Source organism: Muscardinus avellanarius (assembly GCF_963383645.1).
Source record: "Muscardinus avellanarius genome assembly, chromosome: 8".
In the NCBI taxonomy this organism is placed as follows: Eukaryota; Metazoa; Chordata; class Mammalia; order Rodentia; family Gliridae; genus Muscardinus; species Muscardinus avellanarius.
Genome location: NC_137794.1, coordinates 3,477,740 through 3,499,500, shown reverse-complemented (window position 1 = coordinate 3,499,500; position 21,761 = coordinate 3,477,740). Strand labels below are relative to the sequence as shown.

At 54.2% G+C, this 21,761-nt stretch overlaps 2 protein-coding genes across 3 annotated transcripts; both read right to left on the bottom strand.

Moving 5' to 3' along the window:
* Positions 1 to 43: 43 nt before the first annotated feature.
* RSPH9 (radial spoke head component 9) lies at positions 44 to 14,517 on the bottom strand (the record flags this gene model as incomplete). 2 transcript variants are annotated; one of them, XM_080699972.1, is made up of 5 exons in its annotated part: positions 44 to 204; positions 5,835 to 5,981; positions 6,384 to 6,513; positions 10,939 to 11,104; positions 14,291 to 14,517. In XM_080699972.1, the coding sequence occupies 5 exons, from the start codon at positions 14,515 to 14,517 to the stop codon at positions 44 to 46; spliced, it is 831 nt and encodes a 276-aa protein (XP_080556098.1). The 2 variants fall into 2 exon arrangements, with proteins under 2 accessions (XP_080556098.1, XP_080556099.1); XM_080699973.1 differs by having other exon boundaries at positions 6,384 to 6,468.
* Positions 14,518 to 17,749: 3,232 nt separating this feature from the next.
* On the bottom strand, positions 17,750 to 21,109 carry MAD2L1BP (MAD2L1 binding protein; the record flags this gene model as incomplete). The annotated part of the gene is made up of 3 exons (XM_080699841.1): positions 21,022 to 21,109; positions 20,080 to 20,345; positions 17,750 to 18,259 (listed from the first exon to the last, which is right to left on the bottom strand). Exons 1-3 carry the CDS (start codon positions 21,065 to 21,067, stop codon positions 17,750 to 17,752), a joined length of 822 nt encoding a protein of 273 aa, XP_080555967.1. The 5' UTR covers positions 21,068 to 21,109.
* Between the last annotated feature and the right edge of the window lie 652 nt (positions 21,110 to 21,761).

The window sequence follows — 21,761 nt, the reverse complement described above, 5'->3', positions numbered from 1 at the left end:
AAATAACGTTTAGCTGCTACACGAGGTGCCGACCAGCCGCGGCCTACAGCATGAAGGGCAGGTCTAGGTTCTTCTCGCCGGTGCCCACGTAGATGTAGCCATAGTTCTTGGAGTTGGGAGCGTGGTAGAAGGTGAGGCCGGGCCAGAGCAGGCTGCGCAGCACCACCAGGGCATTGCCCCGCTCCATCTGGATGCTCCAGGACCCTGGGAGGGGATGCAGGAGTGAGGCCTGGGAGCCAGGTGCCACAGACCCTGCTGGGTGGCAGCCCAGCCTCGCTCGGCCCTGTTGGGGGCACCTACCTGCTGTCCACCCAGCCTTGTTCAGGCCCCGGTGAAGAGCGCCCATCGTTGCCCACCTGCCCGCTCAGGCCCTCTGTGGGGGCGCCACCCAGGCTCTGTCCTGGTCGCGCTTTGCCATTTCACTTCTCAAACCACATCCAGAGGATGGGAAGAGGTGAAGCCTCAGCTAGTGGGTGGGAGTCCCCCGAGAGCCGAGCGGGGGTCCGCCCCGGTGTGGGGAAGCACCCTCCCCTCCCCGCGCCCTGTGCTGGATAATGGCTGCCAACCTCGGGCCTGGCACTCTTGGCCCCTACTTAAGTTTGCTCCTGTTCAGTCCTGGAAACCTGCTCAGAGGGCTTAGACCAGACCAGGGTCCAAGGAGAAGTCCAGCCACCTCTGCCTCAAGGCCCCTCCCAGCAACTGGCAGCCGTGGTGGCTGGAGGGGACTTGGGCTGCGCTGAGGAGTCCAGCTCGCCTGCGTTTTGCCTCTCCAGACAGGAGCAGCCCTGCCCAGGGCTAAGCTGTGAGCGAGGACTTGGCGGGAGGGGCCTGCCGTGGCTCCAGGTCTGAGGGCGGGAGTGTGTGTGGGAGGACGGAGCCTGGGAAAGTCGCCTCTGGATGCAGATCTAGGGCTTGTATTCCCCTGCGCACGAGGCCTCTCCTGAACCAGGCCCTGCCAGAAAGGCAAATGCTTGGGCCGGCCAGCCAGGCACAGCGCTGCCGAGGCCTTCATCAGCTGCCAGCCGAGCGCGGCTGCTTGGCTCCCGCTGTCCCGCTTCCCACAGCCACCTCCAACCACAGCCCACCCTGGTCACTCCACACCCAGCAGCCTCACAGCTCAGTCCCCACCCACTGGGGCCACCCTGCATCCGAAGACCTCGCTGCCAGGAGCCGTCGAGCCTGCCGGAGCCAGGCCACAGGCAGAGGTTCCCGAGAGGTCTGCTGCCCTGGACCTCAGCGCAGTGGCTGGTACCAGGCATCGCACCCACACCTGACAGCCAGGCAGAGGCACCGCTCCTGCCAGACCTAAAGAGCCAGCTGCCTGCTGGCTGTAACCCAGTCTGGAAGGCTGAGACAGGAGGATCGCAGCTCTGAGGCCAGCCTCAGCAACTGAATGAGACCCTGTTTCAAAATAAAAATAAAATAGGACCAGGCGTGGTGGCACATGCTTGTAAGCCCAGCATTTGGGGGGCTGAGACAGGAGAATCTTGGTTTGCGGACAGCCTCAGCTACTTAGGCCCTTTACAACTCAGTGAGACCGTTTCAAAATAAATACAAAATAGGGCTGGGGGTATAGTTTGGAGGTAGAATGCTCCTGAGTTCCATTCCCAGTACCGCAAATAAATAATTAAAATAGGGCTTGAGGGTGTAACTCAGAACGCCCCCAGGCTCGATCCCCAGCACTACACAGAAAAAGTGGCTGATGCCTCATGTGGCCAGGTCTCTGGCTAGGACTCGCCCTCGGAAGGGGCATTTCTCCCCAGTCTGAGTACCTGAGCGCCTTGCCTCCAGGCCCGCTCTCCTCCGAGTGGAGGAAGACCTGTAGCTTGCCAGGTCACAGGTCTCCAGAGGGCATTGTCCCTGTAGAGACACAAGCTCTGGCAGGTGGCTCACTTTTTTCTGAAGGTCTAGCAGGAGCTGTGGGCCTCTGCCCTTGAACTAGGATGGGTCACACTGTCCATTCCTCTTGCCCTCCTAGGGAGGGTGGCTGCAGCCTCCCTGGGCCAATGCTGAGCTAAAGAAAATGGAGTCCCAGAGTCTCCCTGCACACACACCTAGAGCCTCTCAGGTCAATGTTACCAGCACATTGGCAGCTCAGGCACAGACTGGGCCACCTCGTGCCTCCCTGGCCCATGAGGAGGTCTTCCACCTGAGAGCCAGGGCCGGCTGGGAAGCTGGAGAAGCACAGAGCCCCCCAGGGCAGGGGCAGGCTGGCAGCCACAGCCCTCCCGCGCCCGCCCTCCCTCCCTCGTCCCTGTTACTCAGTCCTCTCCTTTCCTGGCTCAGCTGGTCACCCAGGAAACAGACCCAACGTGCCAGGAGTCACGCAGCATCTAGTCTACTTGAAGAGCCGGAATGGCTGTCACCTTCACCCACCTCCTGCAAACGCTGAGCAGGCAGAGGGCGTGGTGGTGCACACTTGCAACCCCAGTACTTGGGAGGCTGAGACAGGAGGATCACGGTTCGTGGCCAGCCTCAGCTACTTAAGTGAGGCCCTTTGCAACTTAGTGAGACCCTGCTTCAAAATAAAGAATAAAAAACAGGGCTGGGGGTGTAGCTTGGAGGTAGAATGCCCTTGGGTTCAATCCCCAGTACCCCCCCCCCAAAAAAAGAACCTAATGCCACCAGGCATGGTGGTGCACACTTGTAATCCCAGCATTCGGGAGGCTGAGACAGGAGGATCGCGGTTTGAGGCCAGCCTCAGCTACTTAGTGAGGTCCTTCGCAACTCAGTGAGACCCTGTTTTGAAATAAAGAACAAAAACAAAAAGAGGGCTGGGGGTGTAGCTCGGAGGTAGAATGCCCCTGGGTTCCATCCTAAGTACTGCCAAAAAAAAAAAAAAAAAAAAAAAGGCTGAGCAGCCTGGCACTTGGGTCGCAGCCCCAGCCTCTCCCCTCCCTTCTCCAGGCCTGTGTCTTGAGCCATGGATGGGCCCAGGGTAGATCAGGTGCAGGCCTCTTGTAGCAGGCAGGAAGGCCTCCTGGGTTCCCTGGCTCCAGGGGTCTCATGGCCTCATTAGAGGGCTAGGTTATACTTGAGGTTATTTTCCTGCCAATCAGAAAGGCAGCAACTCTGAGATCAAGATTGAGGGGGAGAGCCAGGCTGGGGCTCAGATCAGCCCCTCCCCCAGATTTTGTCACAGGCTCCCTGTGGGAGGCCCCAACCCCCCTGTGGCACACGGTGGTCCACCCCCTGCCCCCAAGAGGCCAGGGGACAGGAGGAAGGTGGAAAATGGGCCAGCCTCTGGCCTACTTGCTAGGGGCAAGGTCAGGGCCCCTGGACACACTCCTCAGGCTCCCAAGGTGACAAGAGCCATCCACACACACCCAGAGGACCTGGCGGGCATCCTGGCCCCATCCTCCCGCATCCCCCAACACCACCACAGCTTTCCAAGGTGGAAAGCTGCCCCCTTGCTGCCCCCTGCTGCCCACACTGGGCATTGCTGCGGAGAGTCCACTTGCGAGGGCTCCTCCGCCTGTAGCAGGCCAGAGCGCAGCTAGGACGCCCCTGACCCCGATGACCCCGTTTGCAAGGCACCTTCTGCTCTAAGCTGCTGGGCTCCTGACCCACCTCTGGGCGTGGACAGCGGCGTCCCAGGTGCCAGCCCCAGCCACACCTGCCCAGAAGTGACACGAGGTTGCCTAGTGGACCTGCTTCAGCTGCTCTCCCCAAGCTCGGAGGCGAGGGAAGCGTCTAGCTTGTTCTGAGGACACCAGGTGGACTGACGTGGGGCGGCTGCCCTGCAGGGTTCACTCAGGTGCAGCGAGTGTCACAATGCCACCTAGAAATCTGACCTAACCCAGTGCTCCAGCCCAAGGTCAATCAATCTCAGCCATTGCTCTGCGTCTGCCAGAAGGCTGGCACTGCCAACCCAGAACTAGCGGTGGTCCCCAAAACCACCAAACCGCAGATCCCAAGGCTCAGCCCAGCAGCTCATGAACACCTAGTAGCCTGGGCATCTCCCAGATCCTCTCTACCCACGCCTGGCCCAGGGACAAGCTGCTGAGACCCTCCACGGGCACGGAGAGCAGGCTTCCCGGGGACAGCGCCGACCTCAGCCACATCTGCCCAGAGGGGACATAGGCTGCCTGAACCCTGGCCTCAGATCAGACCCAGGAAAGAAACGATCCTACCTGGGCAGAAGAAAGCTGGCCAACCCCATCCCTCCTGCCCGTACTTATGTCCCAGGGGACTCCTTCCAGGGGTTTTGGCCCCAGTGAGCAGCCTCGCCCCTCCCAGCTGCTTGTGTGCCGGTCTCCAGCAGCTCCTGCTCTTGGCTGGCTGGCGTGGCCACCACTAAGCCATTGAGGGGGAACCTGACCTCCTGCTGGTGGCTCTCTGAGGAAGTGGACAGCGGAGGCCAGAGGCTGTGAGCAGCTTCCCAAGAGAAGGCCATGCACATCCTTCCTCCCTCTCGAGCCCACCTGTGCCGAAGCCAGGAGCCTCAGCTCCCACGGCGCCAGCACCACAGACACAGCAACAGACTGGGGTGAGCAGCGATCAGACCCGCGGCCCACGCAGAACCCCTGGGGCCCAAGGGCAGGCAGGACGCCGAGGGCTCGGCCACTACAGTTTGCCCGGGGCCTGCTCCTTCCAGAAGCCAGATGGATTCGCTTGGCAGCTGGATGCACCAGGGCGGCCTCAGCAGCCTTAAGAACCTCACCCTGCTGCAGGGGTGACTGAGGCCTCCTGTGCCGTGGCAGGGCAGAGCCTTTGATCCCGGTTCTTGGGAGACTGAGCTGGGAGGATCACAGATTCACAGCCAGCCTCAGCAACTTTGTGAGGCCTTCTACAATAATGAGACCCTGTTTCAAAATAAAATAATAAAATAGGGCTGGGGTGTAGCTCAGAGGCAGAATGCCCCCCGGGTTCCATTCCCAGCACCACAAAAACACAAACAAAAAACCTCCTACCCCAGGAAGCCTTCTGGACTAACCTTTCCCCCTTTTTTTAGTGGCACTGGGGACTGAACCCAGAGGAATTCTACCTTCAAGCTACATCCCCAACCAGATTTTATTTATTTGAAAATAGGGTCTCACTACTCGCTGAGGCTGTCCTTGAATTTGCAATTCTCCTGTCTCAGCCTCCCAAGTACCGAGATTACAGGTGTGCTATCAAATCTGGCTGGTAATGCAGTTTTTAATATAACTAGGTTGAACATTCACAATGCATATATATTTTAAACATCATGTTATAGATGATGAATGCATATAATTTTATCTGTCAATTTAAAGAAAATAAAAATAGGGTTTTTGTGGTGTGTGTGTGTGTGTGTGTGTGTGTGTGTGTGTGTGTGTTACTAAGGATTAAATCCAAGGGCAGCCTACTTCTGAGCTATACCCCCCGCTCTATTTTATTTTTTATTTTAAATCAGGGTCTCATGTGCCTGGTGTGGTGGCTCATGCTTGTAATATCAGTTTGAGGCCAGCTTCAGCAATTTGAGGCCCTCTGCCACGTAATGAGACCCTGTTTCAAAATAAAAATAGGGCTGGGGGTGTAGCTCGAAGGTAGAATATCCCTGGCACCAGAAAGAAATAAACTAAATAAATAAATTAGGATCTCATTAAGTCGCTGAGGGCCTTGCTAATATGCTGAGGCTGGCTGCCTTAGCTTTCCAAGTACTGGGATTACAAGCGTGCGTCACCACACCTGGCTTAAAAAAAAAAAAAAAAAAAAACAAGGTTTTAAGTTTCTTTTAAATGGTTGCACTGAAAATCAAGAGAGGCCGAGGCAGCTCTCAGCGCCGCAGCACATGGGGCGCCCTCCCGCTTCTTGCGTGGAGGGGCGCCCGCCCTCAGGAGCCCAGCGAGCCGCCGGCCGAGGCCGCGCTTCACCTTTGGGGACGTCGTGCTCCAAGGAGTCCATGAAGTCCAGGGAGGGGTCCAGGTTGGCCTTCTCAAGCAGAGTCTTGTTCTTCAGGTCCACAGCCTCCCTGAAGTGGAAGTAGGAGCCGAGCTTCTTGGCCTCGGACAGGGACAGTCCTAGGAAGAAGAGCAGAGCGCGGAGGTCAGCCCGCCGCCCCGGCCTCTGTGCACTGGGGCCAAAGGGAGGCCTGCGACCGACTCACTGCACACAGTGCTCCCTCAGCCCGAGCTCCGATCCTGCAGCGAGGAGGCCAAGGAGGGCGGGGAGGCAGCCGCCCAGGCCCATGACCAGCCCTGGGCCCGGGGGACCGGAGGCACCCCGCCCGACAAGAGGCCCAGGGTCCAGTGCTTGGGTAGCTATGCCAGCCAGCAGGACCAGACGGTGAGGCACGGCCTTCTGGGTGTGGTGGCCGCAGCCACTTCCCTGGCACGCCACGATCGCCCTGCTCTCCCGGACATGTTCAGCCGAGTTTGCAAAGAGATGCCCACATGCTCTTGAGAGGGGCCCAGAGAGCTCACCTTCAAAGGTCCGATTGACATGGGTGGGCCCAAAGGGGGTCTTGAAGAGGGCACCCCGGGGGATGACAGCCACGGCCTTATCGATCTGGTCGATGATGGAGATCAAGCGGGTCTCTTCCTTGATCTGAACCTGGGGAGACGGTGAAGGAGCCATCAGGCCAGGCTGAACTCACTCGCCCCCATGCAAGGCCCCCTTGCACAGCCGTCTCGCCTGAGTCACTGCGCTGCAGGCTGCAGGTGCTGGCTGGGACCACCAAGGATCAAGCTGGGAAGCCTTTGCCTTCCCACCAAGACAGGAGACTTTACTCTATGCCTTTTTATACCTTTGAGTCTGGGACCATACGGTACATGGTCTAATAAAATAAAAACTGATTCAAAAATATAAGAAGGCCGGGCACGGTGGCACACGCTTGTAATTCCAGCATTTGGGAGGCTGGGACAGGAGGATTGCAGTTCAAGGACAGCCTCAGCTACTTAGTGAGGCCCTCTGCAACTCAGTGAGACCCTGTTTCCAAATAAAGAATAAAAAATAGGGCTGGGGGTATAGTTTGGAGGTAGAATGCCCCTGGGTTCCACCCCCAGTACAATAAATAAATAAATAAATAAATAAATAAATAAATAAATAGGAAAGCAGCCAGATGTGGTGGCGCACAGTTGTGATCCCACTACTTGAGAGGCTGAGACAGGAGGATCGCACAGGTTCGAAGCCAGCCTCAGCTACTTAGTGAGGCTCTCAGCTACTTAGTGAGACCCTATTTCCAAATAAAATATAAAAATATAGGTCTGGGTAGAAAGCCCCTGGGTTCCATCTCCAGTACCACAAAAACAAAAAAACACTCATAATTCTATCTCCTAATCACTAATGTATTACTATCCTTCCTTCCTTCTTTTTTCTACGCATGTATTCAGTGGAGTCACAAGTTATACGTCTCATGTCCTGCTCTCTGGATTAACTCTACTTCCTAAGCATTTCCCCATAACATTTGGTTACAGTTAACATCAAGGGTAACCTGGAACAAAAACACTTCACAGCAGAGTTGGGCAGCGAGACCACGTGGGCAGAGGAAGCCATGGAGCCATCAACTTCCAGGGGCTGCCAACTCGCGTGGTTGACAAAGGGGAAACGGAGACCAGCATTCAGCAAGTGTGAGGCCTGGGATCTAGGGCGTGCGTGCGTGTGTGCGTGCGTGCGTGCGTGCGTGCATGCGTGTGTGCGTGTGTGTGTGTGCGTGCGTGTGTGTAACTGGGGATTGAACCTTTGAATATGTCACCTCATTAAATCTGCGCAAGCATGTGAAGTAAATATATTTGTCCCAATTTTACAGAAAAGGAAACTGAGGCCCAGAAGACCAAGTCCCCCGGGTGGGAGGAGTGGTGGTGGCTGAGGCCTTGGCGTCACCTGGGCTGGAGTTCAAGGATGGATTCTGATTTCTGGCTCTGTCAGCTTCAAAACTTGGGCTCCTTACTCAGGGACCTGGCGGTTGCATTTCTAGGAATTGGTCCTTAGATAAAGCACGTTCTTTGGAAATGACGTAGGCACGAGGTCGCTTTTGTGGCGCTACTTGACACACTGAAACCTGGAAGCTGACGTTTTCGTGAACAGACCCTGGCTAGACCCTGGTGCCTCCTCTCCCTGGCTCAGAGGATGGGGCGGCTCTGTGAGCCACTGGCAAAGGAAGTTCTCCAAAAGGCGTTGTTAAAAGAGCAAGGGAGCCGGGCGTGGTACACATGCCTGTAATCCCGGTACTGGAGAGGCTGGGACAGGAGGCTCACACGTTTAAGGACGGCCTCGGCAAGTAGTGAGACTCTCATCAATCTACTGAGACCCTGTTTCAAAATAAAATAGAGAATAGAACCAGGTGTGGTGGCACACGCTTGTAATCCCAGCTGAGACGAGAGGATCACAGTTTGAGAACAGCCTTAGTTAATACTTAGTGAGGCCCTTTACAACTTAGAGAGAGACTGTTTCAAAATAAAGAAAAAAATAGGGCTGAGGGTGCAGCTCGGAGGTAGAAAGCCCTTAGGAGGAGGAGGACGAGGATGAGGAGGACAAGGAAGAGGAGGACGAGGAACAGAGGAGGAGGAGGGCTGGGGGTGTAGCTCAGAGGTAGAATGTCCCTGGGTTCCATCCCCAGTGCCCCAGTACCAAAACAATAAAAAAAATAAGAGAGGTAAACCAGGCCTGGTGGCGCACACTGTGATCCCGGTACCTGGGAGGTTGAGACAGGAGGATAGCAGGTTTGAGGCTCAGCAGTTTAACAAGACCTTCAGTATCTTACTAAGACCCTGTTTAAAAAAAAAATTGGGAGCCGGGCGTGGTGGCGCAAGCTTGTAATCCCAGCATTCGGGAGGCTGAGACCGGAGGATCGCGGTTCGTGGCCAGCCTCAGCTACTTAGTGAGGCCCTCTGCAACTCAGTGAGACCCGGTTTCAAAATAAAGAATAAAAAATAGGACAGCGGGTGTAGCTCAGAGGTCGAATGCCCCTGGGTTCCATCCCCAGACCCGAAAAAAAAAAAAAATTGGAAGCCGGGTATGGTGGCACACGCTTATAATCCCCCCGCCCCCAGGGAATATTAGAAAATGTAGATTCTGATGCTATGGCCCAAGATTCTGAATTTCTCACTCATAGGACATGGGGAGACTTCTGACCCAGACTGCACGCTAAGCAGAACGCTTTGGACACACACACAAGTGTGTGTGCACGTGCATAGGCAAACCAGCTCTATCATGTCCCACAGAGAGAGGACCTCAGTGACTGTTACGGTTTTTGTTTCTGTTTTGCAGTACTGGGGATGGAACCCAGGGGCATTCTACCTCCGAGCTATACCCTCAGCCCTATTTTTTATTCATTCTTTTGAAACCGGGTCTCACTGCGTTGCAGAGGGCCTCACTAAGTAGCTGAGGCTGTCTGCAAACCGCGATTCTCCTGTCTCAGCCTCCCAAAGGCTGGAATTACAAGTGTGAGCCACCACGCCTGGCTTTTGTTCTTTATTTTGAAATAGGGAAGGCCTCACAAAATTGAAGAGAGCCTCACAAGTTACTGAGGCTGGGCGTGAACCTGCAATCCTCCTGTCTCAGCCTCCCAAGTACCAAGATGACACACGTGCACCACCACACCCGGCATGGTTTGAATCAGAATGTCTCCCATACCTCATGTAGACAAGGCAGACATGTTGGAGGCAGGTCTTGGTCACTCTTGAGGCCCGGGGGTGGGGGTGGCCTGGGGTTAGCTAGACCCCCCTCCCCTTGCTCACTCTTGGTTGTCCCGGGGTTGGCCTGGGGGTTAGATAGACCCCCTCCCCTTGCCCGTTACTTCTGGCCTCCAGGATTGAGAGCAGAAACCTTGCTCTCTCCCTATCCCTGCCTCCCACAGCCACTCCGAGCTCCACTCCTATGACCTGGCCTGACATGGACTGAAGCTCTGAAATCTCTGGAACTGTGAGCAGATGAATCTTCCTCTAAGTTGGCGAGGTGTGTTGGATTACTGCAGCAAGCATTCTGACTGACTGGTGGGCAGGAAAGGGAAGGAGCTTTACTGTATTTCTTTGTGTACCTTCTCATGTGTCAGTGTGTACAGTACTGGGGATTGAACCCAGGGACATTTTAGCTCTGAGCTATACCCCCTCCCCTTTTATTTTTTGTTTTGAAACAGGGTCTTGCTAGGTTTCTGGGAGTCTAAATTGCTGAGACTGGTCTTGAACCTGTAATCCTCCTGCCTCAGAGACTCCCAAGTATTGGAAATCATAGGCACTCACCACCATGCCCAGCTCTTTTCTTAGCTGCCGACATGTGGCATATTACCTAGTAAGATTAGAACTGATACAAAAACATGAAAAGCCTGGGGGTGTAGCTCAGCGGCAGAGCACTTGCCTAGCACACCTCTTGACCTCAAAATGCAGCATGTAGCCGGGCGTGGCGGGCACGCTTGTTATCCCTGCGCTTGGGAGGCGGAGACAGGAGGATCGCACAGGTTCGAAGCCAGCCTTGCTGGCTTAAGAGACCCTGTTTCCAAATAAAAATATAAAATAGGTCTGGGAGTGTAGCCCGGAGGTAGAAGGGCTTCCAGGAACCCCAGTACAACAAAAAGAAAAAAAAACGCAGCATGTACCCTACCCCCTGTCACCAGCCCCCACCCGACCGAGCCAGGCTTTACAAGAGCTGCCTGCGCTCGCCCCTCACCCTGCCCCTCAGGAGCTGAGTGTCCCTGGGCAAGTCTCTTGACTTCTTTAGGCTTCAGTGTCCTCCCCCTGCTACCTGGAAAGTAATGTCCCGTCTTCACAGAGCTGTAAGGACTGCAAGTAGCCAAGTGGACAGAGGAGAAGGTCATCATAACGGGCTGCTGCCCGGTGTCTATTGGGCTGGCGTGTGTGCCAGTGCGTGTCAGTGTTGGTCTGGTTGGTGCTGGGGATGGAACGCAGGGCCTCTCACCCGCAGGCGAGCGCTCTTCCCCAGCCACACCCACTCCAGGCTGGCCTTCGGCTGGCTCAGGCCCTCCTCACCCTCTCCTCCTCCTCTCCCTCTCCTCCTCCTCTCCCTCTCCTCCTCTCCACTCACCACTACTTCTTCTTCGAAGACCTTCTCGCCCTCGTTCACTTTCTGGACTTCGGTGTGCTCGTACTCATGGGACGGGTCCCCCATGAAGCGGCCCTTCACCACAGACGTCTGCGTCTCCATCTCCTCTGTGGCGGGGGGCAGGAGGCTCCACTCGGTGCAGTTCAGGCTGCCGAGGACACCGCGTGGCTTCTGCATCCAACTCCCCCCCAGTCTTCCCCCCACCTTCGTCCCTAGTGAGCCAGGCCCCCAGGAGCCGAGCTCACTGGGCCTTCCTTCCCTCCGACACTCAAGACACCTCAGTGCCCACCACACAGCCTGCCTTTTCTTCTGCAGTGTGTGTGTGTGTGTGTGTGTGTGTGTGTGTGTTACTAGGGATGGAACCCAGGGGCATTCTACCTCCGAGCTACACCCCCTGCCCTATTTTTTATTGTTTTTAATTTGAAACAGGGTCTCACTAAGTTGTGGAGAGCCTCATTAAGTAGCTAAGGCTGTCTGCAAACAACGATCCTCCTCCGGTCTCAGCCTCCCAAATGCCGGGATTACAAGCATGCGCCGCCTTCTAATGTGATGCAAATTCAGTTTGATTTTTGTAAAATCATCACAAAAGTTTGTTTGTGCCGCACTAGGCACGGAACCCAGGGGAATTCTGCCTCTAAGCTACACTCCCAGCCCTATTTTATTTTATTTATTTATTTTTTGGTGGTACTGGGGTTCCTGGAAACCCTTCTACCTTCGGGCTACACTTCCAGACACCTATTTTTTTTATATTTATTTGGAAACAGGGTCTCTTAAGCCAGTGAGGCTGGCTTTGAACCTGCGTGATCCTCCAGTCTCCGCCTCCCACCACGCCCGGCTCTTATTATTTTTTTGAAACAGCGTCTTGCTAGGTTGCTGCAAGTCTTGCTGCTTGCTGAGACTGTCCTCACCTGACCGTCCTGTCTCAGCCTGGCAAGCACTGGGATCCCATGCCCAGCTGGCTTTGTCTCACTTAGCACTAGATCCCTTACTCTCTGTTGTGTGTGTGTGTGTGTGTGTGTGTGTGTGTGTGTGTGTGTGTGTGTGTGTGTTTTACCAGGGATGGAACTCAGGGCCACTCTCTCTCCAAGCTACACCCCCAGTCTGAGTTTTTATTCTGGGATTACAAGCGTGTGCCACTGCGCTCCGCTTTCCCTTGCTCTCTTCAGTTTACTGCAAAAGTGATTTCTGAGTCTGACGTGGTGGCGCATGCTTGTAATCCCCGCGCTTGGGAGGCTGAGACAGAAGGATCGCAGGTTCAAAACCAGCCTCAGCTACTTAGTGAGGCTCTCAGCAACTTAGTGAGACCCTGTTTCCAAATAAAGTATAAAATAGGTCTGGGAGTGTAGCCCGGAGGTAGAAAGCCCCTGGGTTCCACCCCTGGCACCACACACACACACACACACACACACACACACACACATAAGTGATTTCTGCCTCTGCCACTCAAAGAACCTGCTTGGGAGAAGGCCATCTGCTTCGCATAGCAGTCCACAAACCGCCTCCACCTCATTTCCTCTGGTATGCCAGTACTCTGTTCTCAGCCCTCTTTTCCTCTCTGCCTGCCCTCCAGCAGCCCAGCGAGGCCCAGTTCGTGCATTATTTGCCTGAGTATTACAGTAGATGCCTAACCTGTGTCCCCACTCCCACATCCACCGCCCCCAAATCATACCCACCCACTGTCCATATAAAGCAAGCCATGTGGATCCTCTGTGTGGAACCTTCTAGAGGCCTCCCATTGGGCCGAGCCTTTGCATGTCCCACAAGGCCCTGCATGACTGTGTCCTCCCCTATCAAGTCCCACAACACTCCCCTGGCTTCTCTAATCTCTGGGCGTCCACAAAAACACTAGGTGCCCACCGGCCTCAGGGCCTTCCACCTGTCTGGAATTCTCTTTACTCTGACATCCACAAAGCCCCCTCCCCAGTCACTTCAGGTCTCTTCTCAAATGTCACCGCATCTAAGAGGTCATCCCTGCCAGGAGTGGTGGCGCACGCTTCTAATCCCAGTACTTGGGAGGCTGAGACAGGAAGATCCGGGTTGGTGACCAGCCTCAGCTATTTAGTGAGGTTCTCCGCAACTTAGTGAGACCCTGTTTCAAAATAAAGAATTAAAAAATAGGGCTGGGGGTTATCTTGAAGGTAGAACACCCCTGAGTTCAATCCTCAACACCACAAAAAGAGGTCATCCTTGACCACCCTATTTAATATAGTACCCCTAAAACATAGGCATGATCCTCCTGTCTCAGCCTCCCAAGTCCTGAGATTACAGGCATTTGCCACTGTACCCAACAGATCTGTACTTGAATATGCTTTCTTAAACCCTGCCCTCACACCAAATTCACTGCTTGCAAGCAGGCCCTGCTGCTGGGTTCTCTCCCAGTGAGTGTTGGAGCGCTTTACAGAGTGCTTCAGCTGGGAGGAGAGCTCAAACCAAAGGCTCCTCACTATCACTCCCACCCAGCAGGTCCTGCCGCTCTCCCGCTGAAACCTCTCCAGCCCGCGCCACTCCAGGCTGCCGCTGTTAGGTTTCCGTACCTGCTCTCCAATTCCCCGAAACCTTCTCCAGCCAGAGTGCCGACCGTCCCTACAACTAGCAAGCCTTTCCCCACACCTACCTGGAGAGCTGCTCATCTTCCAAAATGCTTTGCAAGTTACACCCAGAGTGCTCTGATTTGTTCTCTAGAAGACCAGGGCTCTTGGACCTTTATGCACACCTCTGCTCCCCTCCCCAGGATGTGCAGCAGGGCAGAGGTGCGTCTTGGCCTCCTTTGCAACCCCAGGCCAAGCGCAGGATGCATCCGGCCAATGGTGGATGGGAGCATAGGTTAGGTAAAAGAAGTCTCAAACATGTGCGGCTTGATTACGTGGTAAACATCCCTAGAGGTGGTAAAAAAAATAAGGCTTGGCAGCCCGGCGTGGTGGCGCACGCCTGTAATCCCAGCGTTTGGGACAGCCAGCTTCGGTTACTACTTAGTGAGGCCCTTTGCAACTCAGTGAGATCCTTTAAAAAAAAAAAAAAAAATACGGCTGGGGGTGTAGCTCGGAGATAGAAAGCCCCTGGGTTCCTTCCCCATACCTCAAAAAAAAAAAAAAAAAAATAAGTAAAGTAAGGCTCGGCAGTCCTGTACGTAGAGTTCAGGGGATTTTCCCACTCAGCACTCCTCCACTCTCATTCCACATATTCATATTTCCGAGGGCGCCTCCCGAGCGGACACCCCATCGAAGACGCTTTGAAAGGGCCTCCCCGCGCCCCGGCGCCTAACCCTCTCCCAGCTAAAGCCTCGGGAACTGCAGGCCCGGCTCCCCCGGAGCCAGCCTCTCCTGCGAGGCCTCACCTGTACAGGGTCTTGCGCGGCGCCAGCTGGTCGTGGTTCAGGCCCTGCGCGATGTAGTAATCCGCAACAATGCCGAGGATGCGGCCCCAGAAGAGGACCCGATCGTAGCGATAATCGCGCTTGACCAGCATGAGCGAGGTGAGCAGCAGGGCCCGCCGGTCGGGGCTCAGGCCCTGCCCGCTGCCGGACGCCAGCTCCAGCGACAGCAGCAGGCTCTCGGCGTCCATCGTCCCGGCTCGGGGCCGCGGTTGCTAGGAGGCGTCTCCAAGGAGCCGGAGCCCCGCCCCCGGCCGCAGCCCCGCCCCCCAGCCCCTTCCCGAGGGCGGGCCACGGACCTCCTCCCGGGAGGTCCCGGCGCGGCCTCCTCCACGGGAGGGGGGGGCACCACCCGGCCCACCGCCAGGGACATTCTGGTGGCCACGTTTAGTCTTCACCGTGTGCAGCAGGGACTTGGGAGAAAAGCAGTCAAGTGCCCCAAACCCAACGGAGCTGTATTATTTCAGCCACTTGTTCGCCTCAGAATTATGTGAAAATAATCTGAAATATTCCTGGTTCTAACTTAATTATGACTACCTTCCCCCAAGCCAGCCCTTACAAAATGGGTCCATCCATTGTGCAGTGCCGTTTACTTCTTCCTAGGACAGGTCTGTTAAATGAAGACGAGGCCATGGGATGAGGAATAGGGCCAGACTACACTTGCCACCCACTTCCGCTCACACGAACCCAGCGCGCACGCCCAGCTGTTGCTCGTAGACCCAGTGACGGCAACAGATGAAGGCCAGAGCCCCGCTGCAGCCGCCTCCGCACTCCTGGACTGGTGCTCTAACCTCACACCACCCCTCAGCCCCTGGTCAAAGCCAACAGGCTCCTCAACAAGCTTGCTGCCGGGAAAGGAGATGGGCTTCACAGTAAGTGGCTCAGAAAAGACGCAAGAAATCAGAGCGAACTGGGCCCCACTGAAGTCAATAGAGAAGTATGTGTCTAAATCGCCCACACAATTAGTTTGGTCTGGGCACGGTTTACAGAGACTTAAAATAAGCATCTGAAACCCAGCGCAGTGGTAATCGCAGCACTTGGGAGGCTGAGACAGGAGGATCGCAGGTCAGCGGTCAGCCTCAGCTCGAGACGCCCTCCACAACTTAGTAAGACCTTGTTTCAAGATAAAGAACAAAATCGGTGTGGGGGTGCAGCTCGGAGGTAGAATGTCCACAAGACCACACACACACACAAAGTCCCAGTGTTTTCTTCTTACTGATTCTATATTTACCTATTAATGACAGGAATACAAATCTGAAACGAAATCCTGGCTATTTCGGAGTAAACCCACACATTGAGCCTCCGAAGCCAGGTACACCAGATTCAAATCCATTTTCTATCAGTACTTAATGTTCCCAAGCCCCACTATAAAATGGGCAAGAATACAGACATTGTATAGTTGTTTGGATTAGATGATGCATGAAAGTGCTTAAAACACAGTATAGCTGGGTGTAGTGGTGCATGCCTGTAATCCCAGTATTTGGAGGCTGAGACTCGAAGGTCTTAAGATCGCAGGTTCAAGGCCAGCCTTAGCTACTTAGTCCTTCCACAACTTACTGAGACCCTGTTTCAACATAAGGAATAAAAAGTAGGGCTGGGGATGTATCTCGGAGGTAGAATGCCCCTGAGTGCAATCCTGAGCACCACCACCACAACAACAAAACCCCACAGTATAAAGGCACTGGAAGCTGGGTTTCAGGCTTGGAGGTAGGTGGCCTGGTGTTGCAGGCGCTGGACTGTGTAGATGGAGAGGCCTCCCATGAGGGGTACTGAAGCGATGCAGAACTGAAATTCCATGAAGTCTGGAGGCTGAAGTCAAATGCTTAAAAAAAAAAAAAAAGCCAGGCATGATGGTGTACATTTGTATTTCAGCACTGGGGAATCTGAGACAGGATGGCTTAAGCCCCATTTGAGACCAGCAACATAGCGATACCTGTTCAAAAACAAATAAAAAGCTGCTGAGCATGATGGTGTATGCCTGCAGTCCCAGTATTTGGGAGGCCTAGATGGGAGGGCTGCATTTTTGAGGTCAGACTTGCAACTTAGTGAGACCCTATTTCTTTCTGGGCACGGTGGTGCATGCCTGTACTCTCAGTACTTGGGAGACTGAGCTAGGAGATCACAGGTTTGAGGGAAGCCTCAGGAACATAATGGGACTCTCAGCAACCTAAGGAGATCCTGTTTCAAAAAACAAAGTATAACACCGGGCGTGGTAGCACACACTTGTAATCCCTGCTCTTGGGAGGCTGAGACAGGAGGACTGTAGGTTTGAGGACAGTCTCACTAATTCAGTGAGACCTATTTCAAAATAAAAGTAAAAGCCAGGCATGGTGGCACACACCTATAACCCTAGTATCTGGGAGGCTGAGACACGAGGATCAAAGGTTCAAGGACAGCCTCAGCAAGTAATGAGACTCTCATCACACTAGCCAGATCATTTAAAAAAATAAAAGGGCTGGGAATGTAACTTGGAGATAAAATGTCCCTGGGTTCACCCCCTAGCACCACAAAAATAAATAAAATCAAATTGGTCTGGGATGTAGCTCAGAGGGAGAATGCTCCTGAATTCAATCCCCTATATCACAAAAAGTTAAAAAAAAAAATTAAAAAGGCCAGACACGGTGGCATACACTTCTAATCCCAGTACTTGGGAGGCTGAGACAGGAGGATCACAGGTTCACAACCAGCCTCCACAACTTATGGAGGCGCTATACAACTTAGTAAAACCCTGTTTCAAACTAAAAAACAAAATAGGGGTGGGGTATAGTTCAGAGGTAGAACATCCCTAGGTTCAATACCCAGGACACCCCTGCAAACAATTAACAACCACAATAATAATTGGTATCTGGCAAGGAAAGAATGTTGGGCTGAATTAGCCAATGAGGACTCCAGTCCCAACTCTGCTACTAAACTAGTTAAGAGAACGCTGGCCAAGTCACTTAACTTCCCAAGTGTCTGGAGCTGATGAAAAGAAAAAAGAAAATAGTCTAAAGGTGGAAGTTCCTTTAAGTCAATAATTTCAGGAAAATTTAATGATTCTAATCACTTTATATTTAAATTCATGAGTCACACCCACATAAAAATGACCCTGATAAAAATTCTGAAAGGACTCAAAAGCAGAAAAGGGCCATCTCCATAGGAGAGTCTGTCTTTGGACCCGTCTTTGCTTTCTGGACCTAAAGAGAGGCACCTGACCCAGCACCTGGGAAAATCCACCTCTGATTCAGAGATTGGCTCTATGGTGATCATTAGTCACAGCCCCATCCCATCAGCCCACGAGGAAGCCCGAGGAGGGCAGGCAGGAAGGCCGGAGGACGGAGCCGCCTTCTCTGTGTCACAGGAAAGCGAATGGAGCTCAAGGAGATGGGGCCGAGGTGCACGGGATGCTTTAGCCGCTGTGTCCCAAGCAAGCAGCACTGTCGCTCAGTCGTGGAAGCCCTTGAGCGTCACTGGTGCCTGGAACCAAACATAATCCTCCGAGGCCACGGCTGGGACGGGTGTGCCACAAGACAGGGTCACAGTGAGTCTGTGGCCCCGGCTGGGCACTCGGTAGTTGAGCTTGGGTCGAAACCAATCTTCTCCGCAGTCGCGGTGCCCCTGGGCCATGACGATGGTGCCCATGAGCGGAGGGGCCTGCAGCTCACTGAAGGCGTCAGCCATGAAGACGGCTCGGAAGAGGCGGCGCAGGCAGGCCGCTGTGCTCAGGGTCTGCTCCACGCTGCAGGGCTCCAGCCTGGACAGGTCGAGTTCATAGAACTCCTTGGGGCTTAGGGCGCTGCCCCCGAGGAGGATCAGCACCCGCGGCACCAGTGTGCGGGCAAAGAGCTCCTCCAGGTGGCCGAGGACGCTGTCCAGCTCCGCCAGCGCTTGCTGGCATCTCCTGCTGCTGGCCTCGGTGCTGACCCGAGGTTTCTTCCTCACCACGTCCTCTGCCTGTGTGGAGAGAGGACAGGGGAGAGGAGGACAAGGCGGGGGAGCTAATGCCCCTTCTAGAGCCCTGCTGGGCCGTGGGCAGATTTACAGGACTGGAGTTCTAGCTCAATGAATCACTGGGGCTGTACAGTGGGTTTTATCAGAAAGCATTATTTATTTATTTATATTTTGGTGGTACTGGGGTTCCTGAAAGCTCTTCTACCTCCGGGCTACACTCCCAGACCTATATTATATTTTTATTTGGAAACAGGGTCTGTTAAGCCAGCACGGCTGGCTTCAAACCTGCGCAATCCTCCTGTCTCGGCCTCCCAAGCATGGGAATTCCAGGCATGCGCCACCACGCTCGGCTATCAGAAAGCATTATGTTGAAAATATAATCCCAGCGTTTGGGAGGCTGAGACAGGAGGATCGCAGTTCAAGGACAACCTCACTACTACTTTGCAACTCAGTGAGACCCTGTTTCAAAATTTAAAAAAATTGGGCTGGGGGTGTAGCTCAGAGGTAGAATGCCCCAGTACCACACCAAAAAAAAAAAAAAAACAAACAACAAAAAAAAACTGGGCATGGTGGTGAACGTTTGTAATCTCAGTACTTGGGAGGCTGAGACAGGAGGATCACAGGTTCATGGCCAGCCTCAGCTACTTAGTAAGACTGTTTCAAAAATAAAGAATAAGCCAAGTGTGATGGTATAGCACAGAGGCAGAATACCCCTGGGTTCAATCCTCAGTAGTGCAAAAAAAAAAAAAAAAATAGTTTGTACAAAACCATAATTTTCCTACACTCAGAAGAGCAAAGACAGTACTCTGAAGCTGAAGGGTATTCAGATGCAAACAAAACAGCCAAGGAGATGTGGGGGCGTGGCTAAAGGTGGCAAGTTGGTGTTGTACAGGAAGTGTCTAGGAATGAGGATTATCTGGTCTAATAAGACAACTCTGGAATAGGTCTTCCTGTTAACCATGGCAAATTAAACACATGATTATTATGCCCTGCTTGTCCTTAGAATAATGAGAGAAGAGACAGTAAAGGAAGGAGAGAGTGCAAGGCACTTCTCAAGAGTGAGTAGAGAACTAACGAAGCGGTGGCGGTGCTCAAAATCAACCGCGACATTCCCAGTGAGAAAGGAGAGGAAACCAGCAACTGCCCACAAAGGGGACCCCGACAGCGCAGATCCACTGCAGGACCCCAGAAAGGTCGAGAACTGGCGACACAGCCACTTCACACTCTCACACACACACACACACACACAAACACTTTGAGGACTAAGGGTACAGCTCAGTGGTAAAGCACATAGCACAGTAATGCCCTGGAAGCCGGGCGTGGGGGCGCACACTTGTAATTCCAGCACTTGGGAGGCTGAGACAGGAGGATCACAGCTTTGTTGCCAGCTTCAGCTACTTAGTGAGGTCCTCTGCAACTCAGTGAGACCCTATTTCAAAATAAAGAATAAAAAACAGGGCTTGGGGTGTAGCTCGGAGGTAGAATGCCCCTGGGTTCCATCCCCAGTACTGCAAAAAAAAAAAAAAAAAAAAAAAAAAAAGCAGCCATGGATCCCAACATCCATCTCTCTCTCTCTTACACACACACATGCACGCACGCGCGCGCGCCAGTTTATGAAATCCAAATGCAAAGCATAAGAGAAACCTCATGAAGAACAAGACAGCACGAGGAGATTCATACGCTCAAAGCACAGGGCGGTGAGAAAGGGCCTGAAGCCCTTGCAGCGGCACTGGTTGACCCAGGCCCCCAAGGTCTCTTAGACCCTGTCTGCCTACCATCTAAGAGTCAGCATGCCCACCAATTTTCTCCAAAGCTGTGCCTACCTGGGGAGAAGGCTTCCGGTAGAAGTGCTTGAGCTGCTCGTAAGGCAGAGGGAGCTGCTGCCGCTGGTACATGATGTGCTTTAGAAGTTCACAAGTAAACCGACAGCAGCCTTCCTGGCTCACAGGCCCAGGAAACACCACCGGTACCAAGCAGTCTCTTGGGCAAAGGGATTCTGACGGGTTGGAAGGTTCTTCGACAGAGGTGGGCTCAAGTAGATTCATCTCCGGTCCGGAAGTTTCTTCCGACTTCTCGTACCACTCCAAGTCTAATAGAACAGAAGAATAAGGTGGGGAAAATAAGAAAAAGAAGTCAGTCTCCTCGTCCCTGAGGTCACCACATTAGTCACCTCTGAGAAGCCACACCCGGAGGCCCGCAGGCCCGTGTGTGAGCTATGGCAGGAGATTCTGATCCCCCCTAAGGTGACTGTGTGTGTGGTGCTGGGGATGAATCCTGGGGCATTCTACCTCCGAGACACACCCCCAGTCCTATTTTATTTTGAAACAGGGTCTCTCTAAGTTGCGGACGGCCTCACTGAATAGCTGAGGCTGGCCTTGAACCTGTGATCCTCCTGCCTCAGCCTCCCACGTACTGGGATTACAAGCGTGCGCCACCGCGCCCGGCTCTCAAGTGACTTACGTGGCAGCCAGGCAGTAGGGGATTTAGGAGGCAGAGACGAGGGATCCGCTTGAAAGCGCGGGCCTCGGCTTGGGAAAATGAGTCGAAAGTCTAGGCAAGAAAGGACCTGACACCGAAAGGGAGACGAGGGCGAACCAGCTCCAACCAGGGTGACGAGCAGTGGGCAGAGCCAGAGTGGGACGGGACGCCGGGAACTGGGGAACAGGGGGTAAGGGACGGCGAAAGGGCCAGCCGCCAAATGGCGGAAGGGGGAAGGAAAGACACAGGTCCTGAAGGCGCCCCAAGCTCCGGACCCCACGCCTTACCAGGGGCTGCGGCTGGGCACGGCACTTCCGGCTCCGGCGCCGCCATCGCGACCTCCTCCCTCTCCTCTCTGCGGTTGGAATAGGCGCCCCGCGGTGCATCATGGGAAATCGCACCTCCACTTCCGGCCCGGCTGCACCGGAAGAGGGCGTGGCCGAGGCCGGGCACAGACGAGTGCTGCGCTCGCTCCGGCCGCGATTGGTCCAAAAGGAAATCGCTCTCAGCCAATGGGCGCTGCCCTCCCGAGGCCCCGGCGCCCAGCGGCCCTTCAGTCGGGCGCTTACTATTCACTGTGCATCTACTGTGCGCCAGGCCCTGTCCTAGGTGCTGGAGACTGGGCCCGGGACAAGCCAGCGCAGGCCCTGTCCTCAGGATTCACTGCGGATAGATTGTGCGAAGTGATGGAGTTTACGGTGGGAGTGTGCAAGGCCTAGGTCAGGGACAGCGGCGCCTCCCCAGAACAGGTTGGGGCGGGAAAGCGGGAGGCAGAAAGGGGTGAAGGTGTCTGAGCTCTAGGAAAAGTTAGGAAAGTAAAGATGAGGACCTACTGTTCCTGAAGACCTTGAGAGAAGGGCATCCTCTGCTCAAGGATGAAAAAAAAACTAATTATACAGAGTTAAGCATGGAGCCGGGCGTGGTGGCGCACGCTTGTAATCCCAGTACTTGGGAGGCTGAGACAGGAGGCTCGCAGTTCCAGAACATCCTCAACTGCTTAGTGAATCCCTCTGCAACTTAGTGAGAA